Source organism: Lissotriton vulgaris, unplaced genomic scaffold, assembly GCF_964263255.1.
Source record: "Lissotriton vulgaris unplaced genomic scaffold, aLisVul1.2 SCAFFOLD_1178, whole genome shotgun sequence".
NCBI lineage: Eukaryota > Metazoa > Chordata > Amphibia > Caudata > Salamandridae > Lissotriton > Lissotriton vulgaris.
The window spans coordinates 654,613-679,756 of NW_028241612.1; the positions used below are offsets into that span (position 1 = coordinate 654,613).

Here is a 25,144-nt window from a genome sequence, read left to right on the forward strand (position 1 = left end):
ACAAGGTAATCTGGCTGGAGCCACCTCACTGCCACAGGGGCCGGGTGGTTGGCCGAACACAGGGCAGCCGCTGCAACAGACAGGGAACTCAGTCCAGCTGGGACCATGGCCATAGCTGCACCAAGGATGAGTCGCTGTCTGGGGTTGCAATGCCCGAACACGATCACAAGGTTCAAAGACGCCGTTAGTCCAAACCGATCGCCCAGTATGACCGATCCCTTTCATACCGCTTCCACTGCCTTCATAGCCAGCCTTTAGGATGACATAATATGTTGACTGGAAATCCGCACTAGAGTTCACCATCCGAGTGCCCGCAGGGGCCTGGGGCAACTGCTGTTTGCCACCCAGGACAGGGTTAGCCGACCACGCCCTTGGGGAGGAAGGTCTGATGAGAGAGCAGGGCGGGCGCTCATCTGGAGGATAAAATAAGGCACCCAGGACCACGCTGCCAAGTCAAACTGTGGACTGGGTTAATATGTCTCACCAACCTCGGGGTCAACCATCAAATGGAGGCCCCCCTTAGTTCAACTAGGCGAATGCTCCTACGTCGGGAGCCGGGTTGCTCAGGAGGTGGGAGTATCTTCCTGGGGTTCAACACCCCAAGATAGCTGACAGGTGAGGAGCTCCTGCCAGGAGCTCCCTAGCTAGGGATTGCCTTTTTGGCCCTGGTCCCCTGGAGTCTACGCCCTCCTTGGACCTTTGTGAGCACCTGAGGTTATGTGGACTGAGGCCCTTCAACTCTCCAAATCCCGCGATTTGGTTTGAGATCTTCTGATGAATCTGTGTGTAATGTGCGTCCACGGAGCCCGAGCAACATGGCTGATGCCCGGTGGAGCTGTTTAGACAACTGTGGAGGAGATTGGTTCTGGTTCTCCCCCTTGGCCTTCACCCATCCAGCCGGACATTGGACATGGTTTTTCTCGTCTCTCTGCTGTGTCTCCTTTCCTCCCCTGCCTTCCGACGAATCGCTGAGGATCTGCCAACGGTGCCGGTGGAGATGCCTGTTGAAGGGGATGGGCTGGGGATCACCCTTCCTGGCCGTCTCCTGTCCTCCGGGCTTGACCATAGTTGCTTGACCTTCTGCATTGTCTCCTTAGCGACGACTGAGACTCACAAGTCTTGCTCCCCCCCCCCAGCGGGGTGCAGCGACGGTTTGTACTGCAGCACTGCTGACCTATGCCCCATAGCTTGTTTTGCTTTTTGGGTTTTGGGGAGGCGCACCCTCCTAGTCCCGGCTGCTGCCTCACGTCTCCGGGGCTGCTGCCTTGGCAACCTGACTGACTCTTTCCTGACTTTGCGGCATGCTGAACGACGACACTGCTGCCCCTGTGGCCTCAAGCGTGTGCACGTTGACGACCCAATTATGATCGGCAATGTTTGGCCCTCCTGCCTCCGTGATCATGTGGCTGCCTCCCCCATCTAGCCCTGCATGGAGCCGTGGAGTCAGCTCACTTGTGGTTTCTTTGGTTTGGATTTTTGTATGTCCTGCCATTTTGAGATGATGCTGTCGGTGCCCGTGATCTAGATCCTCCATCTTGGCGGTTTCGACCGATCCTCATTAATGCTGGACTGCTCCCTGTTTGCCTGACTGACATTTCCTTGGGTCGATTCCCCCCCCCCCCCCTTGGGTCTCCTGCACCCCTCTCACCTTGGACAGTCACCGAGACAGGGGATGTTTGGGATTGCTGGTCCCCAGCCGGTTTGTTTGTCTTTCACTTTGACTGTGTTGTCCCCCTGAAGTACTTTCCCACTTGCCGGTCTGCCTGACCTGATCTGCATTCCTTACCCCTTTTTACCCCCCCCTCTTCCTTCTATGCCCCATAGCACGTGTGTCTTGGTTATGTTATGTGCTAGCAACTCATGTTATTGGGTAACACAGTTTTTTTCCTATGTGATGCTTGGCTCCTGTAACTGATGTAATTTTGTAACTTGTAACTCGCTGATCCTCATGTAAAGCGCTCTGATACCTCCGGTTCTAGTCAGCGCTATATAAAACTCAGCAAATTAATAAAACAACCCTGCTGCAGATTGCCTTTCCAGGCTGCCTTTAGAAGATAAAACTTTTCTCGATCTTTAGACCCCGTGTTGTGGGTGAAGGAATCCACACTGGATAAACTGGAATGGGATGAAGCTTGTGGTGAGGATGTAGTTTGCACAGAGCTGAAAAGACTCGTAGTTGAGGGTTGGATGGAGCATAAATTCTTGATGGAAGAGGTGTAGACATTTTTGGGTGTGAAGGAGATGAGCATCATGGATTGAAAATTGTTCAAAGGGGACCATTTAGTTCCTCCGGTGGCTCTGAGAGATAAAATAATGAATTTGGACCAGGAAGGTCGTTTGGGTCGCAATCTCACCAAGGCAAGGGTGAGGGAGAGGTATCGGTGGCCAGGGCTTGATAGGCAGACAGGGGTTTTGGTTGGAGATTGTGCTGAAGGGGAGGATCCCTCAGACGACTATTAAGAGAGAATTTGTGGGCACACCCACCGTACTACTCCCAACACACTCACCGGAATGTCACCTTTTAAGTGGTTGAAAGGTTGAGTAGCTGGTTCGAAGCTCAATCCCAGGTGGCTCGAGTGGAAGAGGATTGTGAAGAGCCCTAGCTGGGGCAAATTGTTACGTTATCAACAAAGGCATAGAGAACAATTTGATACCAAATGTGGAGCTCCTCCCAGGGTGTGGAAGGTGGGGGGGATATGTGTTTGTGAAAAGGCCACGTTTGTTGTCAAGGGAGGGTCCACGGGACATATTACCAACAACTAGCGATAATTTGTGTCTCTAACTTGTTTAGAGACAAAAATTATCGCCGCACATCGGCGATTTTTATCGCAGATAAACCTTGCTATTAGCAAGGTTTATCGCAAATGTGATAAAAAACGGCCGCAATGCATGAATATTGCTGAAAAGTCAGCTTAGCGCGAATATCTCCAAAAGTTGGTAATAGGAGATAACGATGTTAGGGACTGTTTCCAGTCGCTAACATCTTGGCACGCCCACTTTGCATGTCATTAGTGATAAATATCACTGACATGCAAAGCGGGGCCCAAGATGGTCGCTATCTCCTATTAGCTGTCACTAACTGGTGTTAGCGACAGCTTGGTAATAGGGAGATAATTTTATCTCCGCTTTCTTGGCTTTTAAAGCCAAAAAAGCGGAGATAAACCCCCTTGATAATATGCCCCCAGGTTCCTAGGGCCTTTGCGTATTGTTGAAGTCACGAGGAGCGTGCTGAAGCCTGAGATGGGTGAAGTATGGATGATGTCACTTCTTGCAAGAAGCACTTTGCTCTCGAGGGGGTGTGGTGGTGGTGTTGTGAGTGTGGGTTTGCAGGATGATGATCCCAGTTCTAGTGCTGGTGAATCACTCATGGGAGGTGCTAGTACTGATCCTGGGTTCACAATTGTGGTTGATCCTCTCCAGAGCACACGTGACAGGAGAAAACCCACAAATAATAATGACTACGGGCTTCATTTATGAGGCTCCTTGCACCGCCGGAAGGTCACTTCTTCCGTGGAGCAGGAGCCGGCTCCGTATTTACGAGGCTGCATTAAGCCACTTTTTTGGCTTAATGCAGCCTCGTAAATATTGTTCCCTTTAATGCAGTGTTCAGCATTAAAGGGGCGTGCAATGGGTGTTACTGGGGACATTACCACTAAAATCCAGGGCTTTTTGATACTGCCCCAGATTTACGAGAAATCGTAACTCTGAGGCAGCTCCAAAAACTTAGGGGAGGCGTAAATGAGGCACAACGAGGAGAAATATGTTTATTTCTTCTAGTTTTTCCTTTTTCTATGTGTGCTGCATTCTGTAAACATAGAAAGAGGAAAAGGTCTCTTGTGATTGTTTTTGTGCAGAAAGGTTTCCCTAGGTTTATATTATTGGGAGGGTGATGTGTTATGGTCTGTTTTTCACTGTGGATGTTGTCACTTTGCCTTGGCAGCAGGCGGATGATGAGACGGTTATGATGTGCTGGCTGTACTGATCCTGTGGTGAATGAAAATAAAGGAGGTAAATGAACCTGGACATAGTGTACTCTTTCAACATCTTTCATTTACAGAGGTCCCTCCACCTGGTCCCCCTTAAAATGTTATCTTAATGTTGCTGGCCATCAAGAAACAACTCCATCTTCACCTTTAAATTGTTTTAGTTCTGAAAGTGAGATGAAAGCTGACGTCAACCCCAAATCCTCCTCTGCAGTCTTGCGAGCACTGAGAAGAACATGGGGCATATTATCAAGACAGACAATAAAATTATCGCTGTTTTAGCGACAGAAAACTGCTACTAAAACTGCGATAATGGGCTTGATAATATACTCTATGGAATTCCAATTGAAGCCCATGTTAGATGTCCTTCACATTTAACATGGGCTTTGATTGGAATTCCATAGAGCATATTATCAAGCCCATTATCGCCGTTTTAGCGGCAGTTTTCTGGGGGACGGATGGGGAGGGGCATACATACCCCAAGCATCTTCTTAATTCAGGTCACTGCTCTGAGCGCTCCGGTCCATGCGGGAATGGCTGTCACTGATTAGAGGAACACTCTGCAGTAGAAGCGTCAAACATGAGAAGTAATGATAGGGCTCAGGGTAGTTTTGGGGCTTGTTTTTCTGGTTTCAGAGTGTGCACCTGAGCGGGCCCTAATTTGAGCCAGTGGTTTCCAATGCTTGGTACCGGCACTTAATCGTCAGCAACTGCACTTATGACATCTGCCACATGATGCCGCTGTTTATCTAATTTAGAGCTCAGCACAACAACAGTTAATTATTATTTTAATATTCATTTAAAACAACACATACCTGCCACCAGACCATCCCCATTGCTTTGGGGGCCTTGAGCAGTCCCTGTTATCACTGTTGTTGAGTGCGATGGTTAGTAGTTGTGTTGGTGCTGTCACTGGCCACGCTGGCAGGGGCAATGGGTGGTACAAGCTGCGGTGGTCTCCTCTGGAGTCCCTGACACTTTTTGTTTTTACAAATTAAGCACTGCTTGACCCGTGTCTGCAGCCTGCTGCTTCGCCCAATGAACATCGCCCTCCACAGAAGATGCTTCGTAGTCAGGGGGCATGCTGGGGTTGCAGCAGACACAAGCAGGGCTCCCTTCCTGCTCCCTGCTGGCGGCTGGCTGGGGTCCGACACTTCAGACTCCAAGTCTGACCTAAGTCCCCAATGCAGCCACTGACACCCCCCTCCCCCGCTGTGCTTGAACAGCAGCCGCAGGGACCCATATACCATGGTATTTATCTACTGAGACTGCCATACAACATCTCAATGCAATATAACAAATGGATGGCAAGGTGGAGTTTTTCTTAACATTTTATTTGCTGGGGAGGTGTTCTATTATCCCTACCCGAGCGAGTGAAGGAAGCATTCTGAATATGTCCCTTGCCTCAGAGGCTGGAAGGGAAGGTGTTTGTTACTTTCAATCAATCAATCATTCAGGAAATTGTGAAGTGCGCTACTCCCCCGTGAAGGTTTCAAGGCGCTGGAGGGGGGGAAACAGCTCTGGTCTGTTGAAGAGCTAAGTCTTGAGGGTCTTCCTGAAGATGTGCAGAGTGGGTGCGTGTCTGGTGTTGATCGGGAGCTCGTTCCAGGTGTTTACTACGACGTAGAAAAAGGCTCTTCTACCTGTTCTTGCTCTGCGGACGCACAGGGTTTCAGTGAGGGCGAGGGCGGTGGATCAGAGGTTTCTCTTGGGTATGTGGTAGGCAATTCTTTCGTTGAGATATTGGGGTCCGATGTTATGGAGGCGTTTGTATGCGTGGGTGAGTAGCTTGAAGGTTACCCTCTTCTCAACGGGAAGCCCGTGGAGGTTTTGCAGATGTGTGGAGATGTGTTAGTGTCGGGGATGCCGAGGATGAGTCTGGCTGCGGTGTTATGTATGGTCTGGAGCTAGCAGAGCAGATATTTGTTGATCCCGGCGTAGAGGGTGTTTCCGTAGTCCAATCTGCTGGTTATGAGTGCGTGGGTGATAGCCTTTCTTGATTCGAGGGGGATCAATTTGAAGGTCTTGCGAAGGATGCAGAGGGTGTTGAAGCAGGTGGAGGCGATGGCGTTGATCAGTGGAAAAGGATACTTTTGGTATCCATATCCACAAGGGTTGGAGGATGTGTGCTGACTATCTTCAAATTGGGTAACAATAACACTTGGTGGTTGCAGCTCATAGAAGCTGCAAAAACACATATGAAGTGCTGTATAAAAAAAAGTGTTGTTATTACTGATGGTTAGAGGTGTTACTTCACTCACTTCCTACTGTGGAGCTGATTGGCTGCCTGCCTGCCCTTGACAGGGGGGTTGAAAAGGTATACAGCTACTCCCAGCTGTGGCTTCACTCACTTTCTTCCATGGTGCTGAGTGGGTTCCAAGACTACTTACTCTGGAGTAAGTTACCTGTACCGTTTCCATTGGGATGGATTCTGAGTATTTTGTGTTTTTAAGCTTTCCCTTGGGATATACAGTTTAACTCAACGTCTGTATACATTGCCCATCTCCATAGCATTGTTGTCATTGAGAGAATGTTTACGATTTCCTATTAAAAAGCAAGGCAAGTGAAAACAGGGAGAAAGATAAATGAAATCTTTAACAACATTAAGAATTTGGAACATTTATATTACTTATCTAAATCTTAGGATGCCCAATAAAATCTGATTAAGGCCAAGATAGACTTTAACAGGTTTACTGCAGAACAAACAAGTGATACTTTATTCAGATTCAAAACTAGGTATTAAGGAGCTATAAACAAGATGAGTAAATTATTGGCTAAATATCTAAAAGTTAAAAAGAGAGATCTATTATTGATTCAAACATTGAGGAAAATACCAGTCATATTAAGACAGCTCATAGGAACACTGCAGATATTTTTATTAATATTTACTCCAAAAGGTATACACCTGAGTCCCCTCCTTCTTAAAACGCAATTGATGAATATTTATCTGACCTATCAAGAGATAAATAACCTAATTTAGATCTCTCGCCTTTAAAGAATAATTTGATATTAGGCAAAGTACAGAATGCAAAATAATTAAGTAAAAAAGGGAAAGCTCCTGGGCCTGATGGTTTATCCTTAGACTTTTATTCTGATTGTTCCGACTTGTTGGCTCCTAAATTATTGTTCCTTCGTGGGCATTTTTGTTTTACAAATTATCCGCAGGCACTTGTTTTGCAAGCTACAGCATGCCTCATTTATAAACAAGGAAAAGACACTTCTGATTGTGAAAACTACCATCTAATACCATTAATGAATAAGGATTGCAAACTATTTGCTAAAATATTAGCCAGTCGACCAGAGAGTTTTGTTCCTGATCTCCTTAAACCAGTACATGTGGGGTTTGTCTAAATGGAAGGATTGCCTCAGACAATGCTAGAGTTTTCCTAAGTTTTATCTGAAAAGCAAATCTGTTGAAGTGTCCTGTAGCAGCGTTCTTGAACCCGTCTCCACCAGGATATTATGATAAATGCCTTGAATTGGCATGGTTTAGGCCTTAATCTTTTAAATATTGATGCTTTATTATATAAAGCCCCTCGTGCCTCTATTTTTATTAATAGTTTTATTTCATCTAATTTCTACACTGAAAGAGGCACTAGGCAAGGCTGTCCTTTGGTTCCTCCACTCTATATTTTATCTCTTAAACCTTTTCTAGCTAGAATCTGGCAAAATTCATATATTGAAGGGTTTCCAGCTTTACAGGAACAGTCCTGAGCATTCTTTAATAGATTTTTATGTGGCAGTTGAAACCCTTCCTTATGTTTATTGTTATAAACTTAATTCAAACAAATTTAGAGCTTCTCCCGTTGAAAATTTTGTTTCAAAGACCTTTAAAAAATGATGCTTTATTTGGTTTAAGGAAAAATGAAATATTTAGAAGCCTGGTTCTCCAGGTCAGTTAATCCGACTTTAAAATATAATTTAAAAAAATTCTTGAAAACAAAGGAGTCTCCTTCTACCTATCTTGGTGGGGTAGATTGGATTCTATTAAAATTATGATTTCACCAATCATTTCATATTTTCTTTCAATGTTACCTGTTAATTTACTGAAGTCTTTCCTTTAGATCAATATTTTGTTATCTAATTTTTACAGCAAAATAGACAGCCTACAAATTTTCTGTATAAATTGAAATGACCTAAAGAAAGAGGGGTAAAACTCCCTAAATGTTCTTGTTTTTATGATGCTTGTCTTTTATTTGATTGCCATTATAGTTATGTTTTATGTACTGTACTGTTAATTCTTAATACGATAACAATTTATGAAACTAAAAAAGGAACAACTAATACAAGGACTCCTCATGTGCTCCATTCAATGGAATGTTTATTAAAAATGCTTCTCTTCTGTAATGTTTCTGGGTAAACTGCATCTACTTCCGGGTTGAATATCACTCATCATAGAACTGTGGCAGGTCAGCACCAGCAATGATCTTGTGTTCACTTCCTGCCTTGGTGATAGTAACCATGTAGATCACGCCTCCGCTGGAGCCATCACGTGCCATCGCCAGCGCTACAGCTGTGGAGAAACCAGAGAGGACACGTGTTAGCACTTCCCAGAGAGGGCCATCAGCAATTCAGAGAGGCTTGTGGCTGTTGAGTAAAAAACGTCTATGGTTGGAATTTTAGGACATGTCTGCTGGTTTGACGGCAACACTGACCGTGCTTGAAGCTTATGCTGCTACAGAGCGAGTCCCACTGGTAAAGAGTGTATAGGAAGAGGCATTCATGAAGTGATTGGACACCTGGGGCTTTGTAAATTAGCAGTGGGGGTTCAGTAGGCTCTGCAGTGCACCCCGCAGGCCGGAGCAAACTACTTCATTGCAGGGAGAGGTGTGGCGCCGCGGCCAGGGTGACTGATGCTGGAATCTGGAGATCACGGTTCGATCCCCGGCGTCGGCGGCAGAGTAGCCCAGCACCATGTGACTCTGGGCAATAGCTTGCTTAATTTTCCTGACGGCCCCCAGCGCCTAGAGACCCTTACGGGTGATTGTTCGCGCTTTACATATGTGGAAAATAATTCATCTACCATGGAAGGGAAGTGAGATAGAGGCAAAAAGAGACAAAACACAACAGAGAATGTGATAGAGACAAATAAAGAAAAAAAAGATATAAGTTTGCAAGACAAAGCAACAGAGATTGAGCAAGATAGAAGAGAATGAGAGCAATAAGAAGGCTGGAGGTAAGTAGGAGATGGGACAGATAACAAGCATTAACTAAGCTAATAGGCCTATGCAAGAGCTATTGGCTTTTCAATGCCTTTTAGCCATGTTTAGGAAAGTGCCACGTTTTGCATGGTTACCCCCACTTTTTGCCTGATATCTGGTGCACTTTGCTTGAGTGTGTCCTGAGTCCCTGCAAATCAGGTTCCCAAGCCCTGTGTTATTTCTCCAAACTGTAACTTTATATTCACAATTGGCACACCACTGGCCCACAAATAAGTCCCTTGTAAAAGGGGCCATTGGTACCAAGGGCCTTGTGACCTGAGAGGGCCCCTGAGGGCTGAAGCATGGATTGTGACACTCTCAGAGACCCCTCACCTTATCACACAAACACTGCCATCGAGGGCTCCGTGTTTTAGTGCAGATAAAATCAAACAGTTGACATGGCACACATCCCTGTGTGCCTACCCACAACCACTGCCTGTGGCATAGGTAAGTCACCCCTTTAGCAGGCCTCACAGTACTAAGGCAGGGTGCACTATACCACAGGTGAGGGCACAGCTGTGCAAGCAATATGCCCCTACAGGGTCTGTGTCATTCACAGACATTATAAGAGCATTGAAGCCATATTGAGTACATGGTCTGGGAGTTTGTCATTACGAACTCCACAGCTCCATGATGGCTTTACTGAAAGCTGGGACGTTTGGTAGCAAACTTCTCACCTCAATAAACCCACACTGATGCCAGTGTTGAATGTATTGAAAAATGCACTCAGAGGACATCTTAGAGATGCCCCTTGAAATACGGCCAACTCCCTTGTGTCTAGCTAACTGGTCTGCACCAGCCTGCCACACACAGATATTTTTCTGACCCCTGAGGTGAGAGCCCTTGTGCTCTTGTGGGTCTGCCTTGGTGGAGATGCTATCACCTACCCCCTAGCAGGAACAGCAATTAGAGTGGTGAGCCTCAAACGCTTCCAGCCCTTCAATATGCTGACCAGGGCCTCTCCAGCCAGATGAGCTGCCCGTCCCCATGACCAAGCCCCACTTTTGGCAGCAAGGTAGGTGGGAAATTAGTCATCAGGAGAGGTGTGTCCCCTCTCTGACAGGACCACCTGTAAGGAGCCCTGGACCGAGGGGAACCCCTCCTTAGAAAATCCTTCATCTTGGATGGAAGGATCCTACCCAATCAGGTTAGGGGACATTCGAAGGGTGTACCCACCCTAAAGGCAAGTAGCCCATTGGCTGCCTGCTGCCAGTACCTGTAACGCCCCTAAATTCAGTATTTATGATCAACCCTAAATATTGATCCTCAGATTCCTGCAACCTAAGAAGATGGACGAAGAAGACGCTGTGCAGCCCAGCAAGAAGACTACTACTGCTTTGGCCCCAGCCCTACTGGCCTGTATCCAACTGCCTGAGCTGCAAAGAATACGACGCCTGTCCCGTGGCCAGGAACTTCCAAGAACCCCAGGAAGAGTGCCGCTCTTCAATAAAGACCAAGATCTCCTGAGGACAGCGGCCCTGTCCAGAAAAACCTCCATCTTCAAGGACTCTGGATCCGGGACCCCTACCCGCTCTGCACTCTACACCCACGGCCTGAGTCTGAGTGGCTTACCTGTCCAGTGACACCTCCCCAGTGATCCTGACCTCATCTCCATCAGTGGCTGAGCTCTCCTGGACCCCACAAAGTCGCCTGCACCCTTAACTCGAAGGGTCCCCCTGACCCCAACAAAGAAACCCAACACAAAAAGTCACCCCTGCATCTTCAGCCCTCTGGCCTTGGAAGCCCAACCAACACTGCCTCAAGCTCCCCTATCTCTCCAACTTACCTGCTGAGCCGGTGGTCACCTTCAACCAGCCTCCTGGTTTGCGCCTGCAGCCTCTTTCTGTGACCAAGATTCCCCATTGAAACGCATTGGGCGCCCAACAATGATTTGCACCCTGCATCCAGCTGCCCCTGTGCCGCTGGTGGTGTAGCTTCGGTGCTGCCTTGTGCCACCTATGCTGATCTTAAACACTGGGGCTTGTGCTCTGAAACTGCGGGTACTTACCTGCAAACTGTACCTCTCCGAGGTGCCTCCAGCCTCCATTGATTTAGATTAAGCCCAGGGACCCCTGCACCCGGCCGTCCCACTGTCGCTGGTGGTGCAGTACATACCTGAAAGTGAACCTTGCCCAGTGTTGATCTAAACCCCTGGAGACTGGAACTGTAAGTTAAGTACTTACCTGCTAACACATACCCTTGTTTTCCTTCCATAGGCTTGCATTGCACTTCTTATCCTCTTACATACCGAAGTCTAACTTGTACTATTGCACAGTCTATTGTTTCCAATTCAATACAAAAGTACTTTCATTAAAGGTAAAGCATTGTTTACGGTCTCGCAGCATTTGATAAGTATTACTGCTTTTTGAAACTGTTACTTCCCTGCATCTGAGTTACACTTGGTTCTAGAAATAAAACAACAAAGTATAACCTTTTATACAAACAATTGGTCTGAGTTCGGTCTTTGAGTCTGTGCTATCATTTCTTGCCTGTGTGTGTACAATAAATGCTTAACACCACAGCCTGATAAGCCTGACTGCTCCGCCACACTACCACAAACAGAGGGCCTTATTTATGAGCCCCATGCGCTGCCAGGGCGTCACACTGCGTTTTGTGACACACTGGCGGCGTAAAATATGCACCACTCTGCGCCATATTTACAAAGTGACACATCTAGGCATATGGGTCACTTTGTAAAACCCTGCACTACATTATACCTGCGTCAGGTAAAATGTATGCAGGGTGGGTGTTCCCCACAAAAGGCTCTTAGAAGTGTTGCAGTGAAATCCATGCGATTTCACTGTGACACTTCGAGGACGCCACTGCCTCAAATCCTGACGCCTGCCTCACAGCAGGCGTAAGACTGACGCAGGCCCTTTTCATGGGGCTTGCCCCATGTGAAAGGACACGTTGGTGGAGTTGCGTTTGTTTTCAGACACACTCCAGCAATGCACCACTTTTGCGCCTACAGATGCATCAGGAATAATAACATCTGTAAATCCTTGCAACATGGAGTGTACAGAAAATACGGTGCATCCATGGTGTTGCAAGGAGGGCGCACTGAAAAGTGTTGTATTGCTGTTTTCATGCAGTGATCCAAAGTTTTCCATAAATGAGGCACAGAGCTTTTAGTATTATCTACTTAAGCCTCTGGGGATCCACTGGACTCTGTGCACACTATACCTTACTTTGGTATAGTATACACAGAGCCAGTTTCCTACACCGTGTTGTACAGCAGCCTAGCAGAGCATTTTGGGTGGGGGGGGGGGGGGCAGGAGGTGTGGGGCAAGCCACACAAAACAACGTCGGAAGGATGGGGCAAGCAATACATCGAGGGAGGGGGCAGGCAACACAACATAGAAGGGGGCAGGAGGGGCGGGGCAAGTCACACAATGAGGGAGAGGGAAGCAACACAAAGATGGAGAGTGCGAGAGGGACAAGGCAAGCAAGACAACATGGAAGGGGATAGGGGGCCAATGGGATAGGGAATACAATGATGGGATAATCAGCAACGTGGGAGATTCCAGCAACAATGATGGGTAAGAGCAACAATGCAGGAAAGGGCAGATAGATTCAATACAGGAGGCGACGTGGGGGAAAGGCAGCCTGGAAACATTTACACTCTTATGGAGTGCTGCAACAAAAAGAAAAATGTAGCCCCGAAAGCGCAGTGGAAGAACACTAGGCAAGGAAGAAGTACTTGGGCCATGCTCCAGAGGAGTGAGTAAAACACAAATAGGAAGTGAACCTCGCATGCACAGACCAAAGAGAAACAAGGAAATGAGAGTGATGATGAAGCCAACCAATGGTAAGCAACGTGCGGGCTCTAAGCCCCATGTAAGTAAACAAAATGTCTTGCAAGTGACAACACATCCACTCTCTCAGGTAATACCTAAAAACAGAGAGCTAGAGGAAGAGAAAGGGCAAGAGATAGCAACAGAGGGGGTGGCGAGCATGAAGGGTGTGCGTGAGCAGGCACATATGTTGGTCAAGTACACCAATGTGGTGGTGACAAGGGACAGATTACAGAGCTCTGTTATTTTTTCTTGTGTTTATGTATTTAGTGAGCAGCAAGAACATTACACTAGAAATACTGTTCCGAGCAATCAGCTTGCCGGGGACAGATGGTTGCTGGAGGCAGCAGCTGTCTGCCTGCTAGGTCTCAATTTCTTGAAGGTATGCCCAGGAACGATCTTGAGTGTGGGTAGTCTGGGCAGCACTCAATATAAAGGAGTGTCTTATAAGGAGGTTAAAAGAGGAAACTCTAAGATCCGCACACAGGTGTTTGGAAGTATCTAGGATGGGATGACTAAATGAGTGCACGATTTGTGCTTGGATGCATCGGAGAAGATAAGGGAGAGATGCGCTAGGTGGATTGGCCTCCTTCAGCCTCCATACAAGTCAGTTCTGCAGCTCCTCTTCAGTATTGTGTCACAGTTCTGGCTGATGCTCAGACCAGACGGGCCCAGAAAACTTTTGGCTTTAATCAAGGATACTAGTAGGGCTGGGGGGCGCTAGAGGGCGCGCTTGCGGAATGGCTGCCTAGACCTGCAGCTCCCGCTCCTTGGACATTAATCCTGCCTTAATCCCTTGCCACGGGGTGCTGCATTGCCCCCAGGAGACCGGATCCCGCATCCGGGGGGTGCTCCCTGCACTCGACCCCAGTTTGAGGTGGCTGCGACCATCGGAGCCGGAGATACGGGCTCCTGAAATCTGCCCGGCGCCTGCTCTGGACCTACAGGAGGCGGGCGATCGGCTGCTGCGCCTACGCGACCCAGGGGACTGCCACGAGGTGCCCGGGCCGCACTGAGACCTCGCCTCCCTAAACCTACTGAGACGGCGGACGGCGGGGACGGTGCAGGTAGGAGACGGCTGCAAACTCGCCAAAGGTCTCTCCCCACCCGGCGCACCGCTGACACGGAGGGAGGGCTGCGCCTGACGAAACGCCTGCTACCACAGCCCTGCCAGATCGCCGTACCTGACATTACTAGCGTGGCAGGCCCGGGCTTGCGTGGCGCTATCCACCGGGTGCATCGGCAGGGGAACGGGACTGCCCCATTTTGCATGATCCCCCTGCCGCTTCCCGCTCTGCTCGCCTGCAGCGCACTGCACGACACTGGGCACTGGGTGCACTGGAGGCTACCCTCGGGGAGATTGGCTGCCATGCTTGCAAACGCCGTCTGGTGAGTCACGTCCCACCCGGTAGTGTCTGGAGGGACCTGCTTCCCTGGATTTGACCCTGCGGCCTGTTGAAGCGGCCGGGGACTTGATTTTTTCACATTCCCTGGGTACTGCATGGAAGATGCCCGATGCTGCGGCCTGGGCGCCCTAGACTGGATAGAAGGCCACTACCATTAAGCAGTTGGTAATCACGTAGCGCTACTGGTGGCGCCGGCCATATTGTGAGGCATTGCAGCGCTCCTGAGCTTGAGGCCCTTCTGCCCTGTGGCTGGCTGTTTCTCACCCGCGTTGCTCTTCCAACCTTCCTTACTCTGTTTTTGAACTCTCCCTTACCACTGGTCACCACCATGGGACGACCTGATACTCGCCAGCCTAAGCTAAGCTTCGACAACTCTCGCAAGGGCACTACATCGGCACAGATGAACCCGGGACCCAGCGTGCCGCCTCCACAGCCTGCCCCGCCTATCGCTCCTGCTGCGGACATCACCAACCTGCTACAGGAGATGCGACAGGGATTCGCCACCGTGGTGGAGAAGGTGGACGGTGTCACAGCCCGGCTGGACGCCCTGGTCCATAAAGTGGATCGCCATGAAGAACGCCTCACAACGGCGGAACAAAGAATCTACGACAATACCGACGCCACCGCGTCCCATGCCATACAGCTGGCGAGAATGGATAACCTGCTCCGCATTATTGCGGCAAAGAAGGAGGACTTGGAAGCACGAAGCCGCCGAAACAACATTCGCATTACGAACGTGCCGGAGTCCACTGCCACGGGCCGGATGGAACTCTATGTGGAGAAATTGCTCAAGGGCTCAATCGGAGAGGAGGCTTTTTCGTCCCAGTTCATCGTGGAGAGGGCCCATCGCTCCCTGGCGCCTATGCCCCAACCTGGCCTGCCACCGAGACCTATTATTGCTCGCCTCCTGAATTATCGTGATCGGGACACGGCCCTCCAGGCTGCCCGGACGCAGAGATCACTTAGGTTTGAGGGCATCACATTCTCCATCTATCCTGACTTCACGCCGATGGTTCAGGACGAGCGGCGCAAATTCCTCCCAGTGAAGAAAAAACTACGAGAGGCTCAAATAGACTATGCCCTATTGTACCCTGCGAAGCTTAGAGTTACCCACCAGGGCAAACAACGCTTTTTTACCAACCCACAGAAGGCCGAGGATTTCCTTAAGTCGATCCGAAGGGCGCGCAGGGACGACCATGCACCTGCAGATGACCTAGAGAACGATGACCTACCTCCGGAGCGCCACGGAGACTAATGCCCCCCACATGCTTGGAACTCAGACTGCATCGTACCTACTCACTGGCTGGCGTCGACTCATCATTTGCGATCTGGAGAAATACCCGAGTGACGACCTTTCTGGACATTGCACCCCAGTGGTAACGTATACCAAGGACCACTCTCTCGGCCCTAGACTCCACCAAGGGCGGTACAGATTGGAGCTACTGGCCGGATAGTGGCAGCGCGCACTCTCAAATGTACCCCTGTCGGGTGTTCCCCACTGACTTAATGTTTGTTTGGATGTTTGCCTCTCTGAGGTTGGGGGGGAGGGATAAGGGAGGGTTTCGTTTTAGGGGGACTCATGGCTGCTGGCATGTTTGGGATGCTGGGGTGGGTGGGGGGAGGGTTGATTTCAAGAGGTTTCCATTGCATAGACTGTATATATGTTTACTAGCCTGGTGTGTGAACTGGCCCTTCGGAGGCGAATGTGGAGTCATGATTTGGCCCTCTTGGGCACCTTCGTTTTACTATCGCTGTATCTATGGCTGCTGTTAACACGGCTGCGCGGCTGACGTGCCTTTCATGGAATATTCGGGGGCTGAACGATGCTAGGAAATGCAGGAATGTTATTGCATATTTAAATAGACATCATATACAAGTTGCCTTGCTGCAAGAGACACACATGCCCATACGTAGTGACACCCCATTTGGACTGAAGTGGGCAGGCACCCGCGCATTCTCCTCCTATTCATCATATGCTAGGGGTGTAGCGATTCTTGTTGCCCGTGGCGTGCCGTTCCACCGCCTCGGAGAGGAGGTTGACAGGGAGGGGCGGTATGTATTGCTGTGGGGCAGGGTGGGACATGACACCTATCTATTTGTATCAATGTATGCACCGAATATTGACTCACCTGTTTTTTTTTCCACACTGTGGGGTAGAATTGTTTCCGTTGGAGCACGACATGTCATTTGGGGTGGGGACTTTAATCTGGCGCTGGCGCCCCCCCTTGACAGGGCGGATGGTGTTGGCTCCTACAAACCCCGGGCCAGAGAGGTTTTGGAGGGAGTGATGGAGGAGGGTGGTTTGTTCGATGCCTGGAGACAACTACATCCCCTCGGACGGGAGGGCACACACTTTACGCCTCACACCGGGACATGGGCGCGCCTGGATTACTTCTTGGTAACCCGAGACATCACTAAGGAGTTAATGGGAGTTGACCACTTGCCCAGAACCTTTTCAGATCACAGCCCCGTTAGACTGCAGTTCCGGACTCCCGGGTGGGATAGTCCGCGACCACAGTGGAGGCTAGGCCCCGATATGCTCCTTGACGAGCTCTTTCGTACAGAGCTAGGCGACGAGATCAGAGAGTTCTTCCCTAGGAACAAAGGCTCAGTAGAATCAGTGGAACACATATGGGAAGCTTTCAAGGTCACTATAAGGGGGTTCTGCATTTCCAAAAGCCATGGGGTCCTACAAGATATTCTGCGCACCATCACCACACTAGAGGGGGAGCTGCGGACGCTAGAAATCCAAATGGCGGCGAGTAATGACCCACACCTACAGGTAGCCTTCAGAGACACACTATCCAAATATGAGGAGGAAGCTGCCAGAGAGGCGAAATACCGAGGCAAACACTGGGTGGCTAGAAGATACTGCGAAGGGGATAGGCCTGGGAAAGTGCTGGCAACACTCACGCGTACACCACGAGAACATAACATCATATTGGAGCTCACTGACGAGACTGGTGCTATCACTAGAGAATCGGATACGATACTCACTACCTTCACGACCCACTACTCGGCACTATACACATCCAAGGCGGAGACGGACGCTTCATACACTGACTATTTGAACGAAGTGGCGCTCTGCTGGCTTAGCGATGGCGATAGGGAGTTCCTTGCGGCGCCTTTCGAACTTGACGAAGTTCGCGAGGCCATTATGTCCCTCAAAAACGGGAAGGCCCCGGGACTCGATGGCATCCCAGCCGAGTTCTACAAAACTTATATAGATATCATGGCGCCCGTGCTTAGCGAAGTCTTCACCGAATCATTAGCTGATGGGATACTGCCCCGCTCCATGCGTGAGGTGGTTATCACCTCTCTCCTGAAGCCAGGTAAGGAACGCACCTCTTGTGACTCTTACCGCCCACTCTCCCTTCTGAACTGCGATGTAAAGATCCTTGCCAAGATACTAGCCACGCGACTCTCGCTGCTCATGACCAGAATTGTCCTACCCGACCAATCTGGCTTCGTGGCGGGTAGGTCTACATCCCACAATCTCCGCACCCTTTTCTCCCTGCTTCGCACGGTTCATCCTGATGTCCCGGTGGCGGCGGTATTCCTGGACGCTACCAAGGCGTTCGACTCAGTCGAATGGCCCTACCTTTTCTCGGTCCTAGCCAGCATGGGCTTCCCTAAACTGTTCTTGGCCTGGGTACGCCTCCTCTACACGGATCCCACGGCAAGAGTACTGATAAATGGTAAACTGTCACCACCCATCAACCTTACGAGGGGTACCCGCCAGGGATGCTCGCTATCACCTCTATTATTCGCTATTGCGGTCGAGCCACTAGCATGCCGCCTGCGCCAATTACACCGTGCGGGAGCAGTACAATGCCTGCAGCGGCAAATCGATGTGTCCCTCTATGCGGATGACATCACACTGTACGTAAAATTCCCGGAACTGCACCTGAATCCCCTGCTGCGTGAGTTCGTCCTTTTTGGAGGAATGTCAGGTGTTCACATTAACTGGTCTAAATCGCAATTTTTTCCCCTTACGGATGCGGTAAGTGACTTCCCACTAGATTACCCATTGGAATGGTGTCGAGATGATCTTCGATACCTGGGTATCCGGATTGCTCGAGATAAGGACGAGACACTCCGCTCCAATTATGGAGTAGCCATGACCAAGTTGACTGCCTCCGTTGATAGATGGGTCACGTTGCCTCTCTCCATGGCTGGCAGGGCCTCCCTCATAAAAATGGTGATATTGCCCCGTTTCCTGTACCTTTTCCTTAATATTCCCTACTACGCTGGTGCTTTCTTTTTCAAGACACTCCGCACGGAGCTGCGCAGACTTTTTTGGGGCGGCAAATCTCCCCGTTTAAAATGGACCACACTGACCCTTCCCTATGACCTAAGCGTGGGCGGAAAATCCGTTCCGCTCGCGGATTTTGCGGATTTTCGGGAAATCCGCAATCCGCGAGATTTGCGGATTTCCCGCAAAATCCGCAAATTCGCACGCAGCGGATTTTTTTGGCGGCGCGCGGCGTTGGTGATACAATTTTTGCGGCGCGCGGCGTTTATCATCGTTTGCCGAGTTGTTTTTTTCGATAGTTTGCGAGTGCTGCGCCATTTTGGATCTTGCTGTGTGATCCCGCGGGAATTGGCGAGCGCGATTACGTCATCGCGGCTTGCCAGCGATAGCTTGTCAACGCGAGTACGGCGAGATCACGTCTCGCGGTACTTCGCAATTGCGAGATTTGAGATGCGGCGAGCGAAAATATAAATTTGCAATTCTGCGCAAGAAATCCACCAGCAAGCAGCATAAACCTTCTAGAAATGATGATTTTTATGTGAATAACTCCTTAGTTTGACATTTGCCTGCACTTTTTTAGCGAGGAGTCCATTTTGGGGAGGGGGGCAGGGGGGTGGGAGGAAGGAAGTGCCCCATAGTCTTCAACTTCCTGTTCCTGTTCAGCAGGCTCCTCCCAGTGCTTTGTCCATCTCCTGGTCACTTTTCATTTGGATGTGGACCTGGAAGGATTACTTTTTGTGGATGCTGCTGGATCTTTGGATTTGAGGCCTTTTTGACTTTCTTTGGATCACTGTTGGATTAGAAATTTTACAAGTAAGTTTGTTTGGGGCATTACAGTTGCTGCAACTAAAATTTTGGGATTTTCGATTTTTGGGCTGTTTTGGGGCCTTTTGCCCAGTGGTGGGTGGACTGATTCTTTCTGTGGGTTGTCTTGAACTTAAACATCATGGAGGCCATAGATGAATTGGGATTGTGCTGATTTTTCTGTGTTTTTCGATTTTTTTTTTGTTGTAAAATTTTGTGTTTTTCGATTTTTGACCTGTTGTTGGGGCCTTGACCAGGGGTAGTGAGTGGTGCATGGGCCTAGTCTTTCTGTGGGCTGTCTTGAATTTAAACATCATGGAGGCCATGGATGGAATGGGATTGTGCTGATTTTGCAGTGTTTTTCGATTTTTGGGCCTGTACTTGTGGCCTTTTCACCAGGGGTATTTGAGTCTAGCATGGGCCTAGTCTTTCTGTGGGCTGTCTTGAATTTAAACATCATGGAGGCCATGGATGGAATGGGATTGTGCTGATTTTGCAGTGTTTTTCGATTTTTGGGGGTGTTCATGGGGAGGGACATGCCATGTGGCTGGTGGCCATTTTGAGTGCAGGTACAGGCACTGGCCATGTGCTGGCAGGCAAGTGGCCATTTTGAATGCAGGCTTTGTTGTTAGGCCTCCAACCATTTTGCCTACTTTTCAACCTTTATTTATGCCCAGGGGTAGTGAGTCTTGCATGGGCCTAGTATTTCTGTGGGTTGTCTTGAATTTAAACATCATGGAGGCCATGGATTGAATGGGATTGTGCTGATTTTGCAGTGTTTTTCGATTTTTGGGCCTGTACTTGTGGCCTTTTCACCAGGGGTATTTGAGTCTAGCATGGGCCTAGTCTTTCTGTGGGCTGTCTTGAATTTAAACATCATGGAGGCCATGGATGGAATGGGATTGTGCTGATTTTGCAGTGTTTTTCGATTTTTGGGCCTGTACTTGTGGCCTTTTCACCAGGGGTATTTGAGTCTAGCATGGGCCTAGTCTTTCTGTGGGCTGTCTTGAATTTAAACATCATGGAGGCCATGGATGGAATGGGATTGTGCTGATTTTGCAGTGTTTTTCGATTTTTGGGTGTGTTCATGGGGAGGGACATGCCATGTGGCTGGTGGCCATTTTGAGTGCAGCTACAGGCACTGGCCATGTGCTGGCAGGCAAGTGGCCATTTTGAATGCAGGCTTTGTTGTTAGGCCTCCAACCATTTTGCCTACTTTTCAACCTTTATTTATGCCCAGGGGTAGTGAGTCTTGCATGGGCCTAGTATTTCTGTGGGTTGTCTTGAATTTAAACATCATGGAGGCCATGGATTGAATGGGATTGTGCTGATTTTGCAGTGTTTTTCGATTTTTGGGCCTGTACTTGTGGCCTTTTCACCAGGGGTATTTGAGTCTAGCATGGGCCTAGTCTTTCTGTGGGCTGTCTTGAATTTAAACATCATGGAGGCCATGGATGGAATGGGATTGTGCTGATTTTGCAGTGTTTTTCGATTTTTGGGCCTGTACTTGTGGCCTTTTCACCAGGGGTATTTGAGTCTAGCATGGGCCTAGTCTTTCTGTGGGCTGTCTTGAATTTAAACATCATGGAGGCCATGGATGGAATGGGATTGTGCTGATTTTGCAGTGTTTTTCGATTTTTGGGGGTGTTCATGGGGAGGGACATGCCATGTGGCTGGTGGCCATTTTGAGTGCAGCTACAGGCACTGGCCATGTGCTGGCAGGCAAGTGGCCATTTTGAATGCAGGCTTTGTTGTTAGGCCTCCAACCATTTTGCCTACTTTTCAACCTTTATTTATGCCCAGGGGTACTAGTGAGTCTTGCATGGGCCTAGTCTTTCTGTGGGTTGTCTTGAATTTAAACATTATGGAGAGCATGGATGGATTGGGATTGTGCTGATTTTGCAGTGTTTTTCGATTTTTTTTTTGTGCTCTATAACTGAACTGATGTTCCTCTGTCTTCCATTTTTTTTAGGTGCACAAGACTCAAGAGAACCACCAGTGCCAGGAAGAAGTCCTGCAGCGGTGTGTGTGTGCAGCATAACGTCACGCGACGTCACGTCTGGCCTCAGACAACTCTACAATTCGTGCAACTGCGGCCTGCTCTCTGACCTGCTCTGAAGAAGATGGCCCCGCCCCCAAAGAAAGTTCTCCGTAGCTCCTCTAGCAAGAAAGTTGCTAGTAAGGAGCAGAAGAAGCAAGGTACCAAGGAGGCTGGTGTGCCACCCGCCACGTTTTTTGGGAGCAAAAAAAAAAAGTACGCCTGCTGCAGCAGGTTCTGCTGGGGACCAAGCTGGGAGCAGCACCCCTGCTCCATTGGGTTCAGTGCCTCCACCACCACGCCAACTTAAGTCAAAGCCCTTGAGTGTTTCAGAGGCAGTCAGTGTACTTCTCCAATCACCATCGACCAGTGATGTTGGCTCATCGCAAGAAAGTAGCAGCAATGTCCCTGAATCAACACAGCCGCAACAACAACACCATGTGCAAGTACACGCCCAAGTACATGTGGAAGGAGAGGCAGCAAAAGGAGATGCGCAAGCAAAGGTGCATGGAGGTTCACAAGTGCCCACAATAGTTGTTCCTCCCGAAGTAGGGGCACATCAGGAAATCGACAATGAAGCCGAGGTATCATTGGAAGCCACTCCTCCTGATGATCATTCATTGTCTTCCACATCCCTAGCAAGGAAAAGATCAAGGGGGGTGTCTACATCTTCTTCAAGCCCACCTCCTTCTGATGATACAGATCCAGCTTGGGAACCACAACTGCGGTCTGACAGTGAGGCACACCATGATCTGACACCGGAACCTAAGCGTAAAAGGAAGGTCGTCCAAAAACTCAAACCTATGGAGTGTGATGAGGCTCAACAAGAAGTGACAGATACTGCTGGTGATGAAGCCTCTCACGATGACGACGAGCCAGTCATCACAAAGGTCACTGCAGCCCCACCGGGCATGCAGCAAAGAGACATTTTGACCCTATCCCGAGAAGCTGCTGAGCGTGATGATGATGTCGGCGAGGAGGCAATGGAAATGGAATCATTAGATTTGGAGTTAAGTAGTACACCAAAACCTACCGCTTCCATATTTCTTCGCAAGAAGGTACCCACCTCGTCCTCGACCTCAATTCGTGGTGGTGAAAGTGCAAAACGTACTGAAGTTCGGCAATCCACATCCTCCACTTCATCTGTCATTAGCAGCAGGACCACCACCACCAGTATCGCCGCCTCCTCCGGCCCCCGAAGACATTTCAAGTCTCCAGTTTGGGACTTCTTTAGTGTTTGCCCAAAAAAGGAAAACGTAGCCATTTGTAGCCTTTGTAAGCTTCGATTTAGTCGTGGTAAGCTTGGTTCTAACTATGGTACCGGAGGCCAGAGAGGTCATCTTGAGAGAAGGCACGCTGTCGAATGGTTTCCGCACCTAGAGGCGGTCAAGAAAGCCGGAATTGCACGTAATGAAAACGTTGATTTGTCATCTGCTGATGACGAGGAGGTAGAAGAAGACGATTCAAACACTTCACTTACACCCAGTTCCCATGTCAGCAGCACACCCCATGGGAGCCACACTAAGAGTGTGGGAGAGAGTGAGACATCAATGCGGAAAAGTTCATCAGCGAGCGTAACTGGGTCGAAGAGATCATCATCATCCCGTAAATCATTGGTCCAGGGCAACATTAAAAAGATGTTGTTTACAGAAGCGCAATATGAACGCAACCACCCAATGACCCGTCTGTATAACACTAAGCTGGCTAAAATGCTAGCTCTGGACCTTCTCCCTTTTTCTTTTGTAGAAGGGGTTGGTTTTCTAGAATTAGTGACAGCGCTCTGCCCTAAATGGAAGGTTCCTAGCCGGTTCTATTTTGCCCGAGTTGCGGTTCCAGCACTACATGAAGATGTTCTGAAGGTGATTGGGGCAGCTTTGCAGAAGAGTGCTGTTCACACTATACATCTGACAACAGACATGTGGACCAGTGGCGCAGGCGCTGATTACATGTGCATCACTGCACACTGGGTCTCTTTTTCAGGGGCTAAAGCAAAGCTAAACTCAGGTGTTGACACTAACATTGTTTTTAAAGGTGCTCAGAAACATGCAACACTAGCCATGTTTGGTTTGGAGAAACGTCACACAGCAGAAAACATTTTGGATGTCTTTAACACAAAGGTCCTTAACTGTCTGTCCCCACTAAAACGCAAGGTTGGTTATGTTTCCACGGACAATGGCTCCAATATAGTTAAGGCCATGAGGGACGGTTACTATTTCAGAGTGCCGTGTTTGGCGCACTGTATAAACCTGGTTGTCCAAAAATTCTTGGGTAATAAACGCAGTGCAGCGTACAGTGTATTGGAGAACTGCCGAAAAATTTGCAAGCATTTCAGGCATTCTTTTAAGGCCCGCAAGCAGCTGAGGAGCATGCTATATCAATGTCAAATGCCAGTGAAAGCACTCATCCAGGAGGTGGTAACACGTTGGAACTCAACCTTCTACATGCTTGAGCGTCTGTATGAGCAGTATACGCAACTCGATCAATATTTCTTGAAAGAGGGTATAGAGGAGCTGAGGATGGGTGGGCCGCAATGGAACATAGTTGAAAGCCTAACACGCATGCTTCGTCCTTTTGAGGTCTTCACGCGTGCAGTCAGCAAGGAGGACTCTAATTTGGGAAAAGCTATCCCATTGTTGTACATGCTGGAGGACCAACTGAAGGAGGTGTGTTCTGTGTTTGGAAAAGATGACAAAAAGAAAGACTCTTTGCTTCTGGCTGAGCAATTATTAGAGCTCCTACAAGGTGATGAACGTCTTAAAAAGATCCACTCAGAACAGCATTACATTTGTGCTACTATTCTGGATCCACGCTACAAAAAGGCGCTGGCAGGCAGAGCATTCTTTCCTTTTGGTGATGAAGATGTTACAAAGTACAAACGTTGGCTAGCCTTGTCAGCCAAGAAGTTTGAAACAGAACGGCTGGAAATTGAAGGAAATGGCAGTACATCAGCAGGCCATCCCCAGTCAAAACAATCCACTTCTGCACCTGTGGCTGTGGCACAAGTGACCTCTCAGCCGTTAAAGACACCGGCAACCGGATCATCTGCACGAAAGACAACAGAAACATTGGAGGCTGAAGAGGATTGGCTAGCTCTGCGTGGGTTTGGTTCTCAAAAGGTCAGAGGCACAGCAAGAGCTACGCAAAGTGGAGGAACCTTGGAGGAGGACCTTGAGTCGATGGTGAAGGACTATCTGAATGACTCCACAGAGGTCTATGTTAATTCTGACCCATTGGCGTATTGGCATGGGAAAAAAGAATTGTGGCCACAGCTCACCAACCTGGCTTTAAACTACTTGTCTTGCCCACTCGCAAGTGTGTCTTCTGAACGGGTTTTCAGTGCGGCTGGTGGGATTGTAACTCCCAAACGGAGCCGCCTCTCGCCCAAAAATGTGGAGAGGTTAACAATGATCAAGATGAATCAGCACCTCATACCACCAGATATAAGAGTACGAGAGAGCGTGCCGGATGAAGAGGAGGTGGCCAGCACCATAGATGAGGGAATTTCTACTCTGTCAGGTGGCACTGACCTCACCCAGGCTGAATTCGCAGAGTATGATGACGAAGCCTTATTCTTATTCCTGGACCGTGATACCGACTTCGAGCCCTGAAAATGAGACAACGAATCAATAACTTTCTTTTTCATCCTTATTCACTTTTATTCCT

The 25,144-nt window shown here is 48.9% G+C and overlaps 1 protein-coding gene across 1 annotated transcript in view; it reads right to left on the bottom strand.

Annotated features, from left to right (window-relative positions):
• Positions 1-7,808: 7,808 nt before the first annotated feature.
• Positions 7,809-25,144, bottom strand: part of LOC147670605 (proteasome subunit beta type-9-like) — a 61,248-nt gene continuing 43,912 nt past the window's right edge. The window contains exon 6 of the mRNA XM_086948136.1: positions 7,809-8,496. Coding sequence (XP_086804262.1) covers positions 8,369-8,496 — 128 coding nt within the window. The 3' untranslated portion in view covers positions 7,809-8,368. The remainder of the gene's footprint in view (positions 8,497-25,144) is intronic.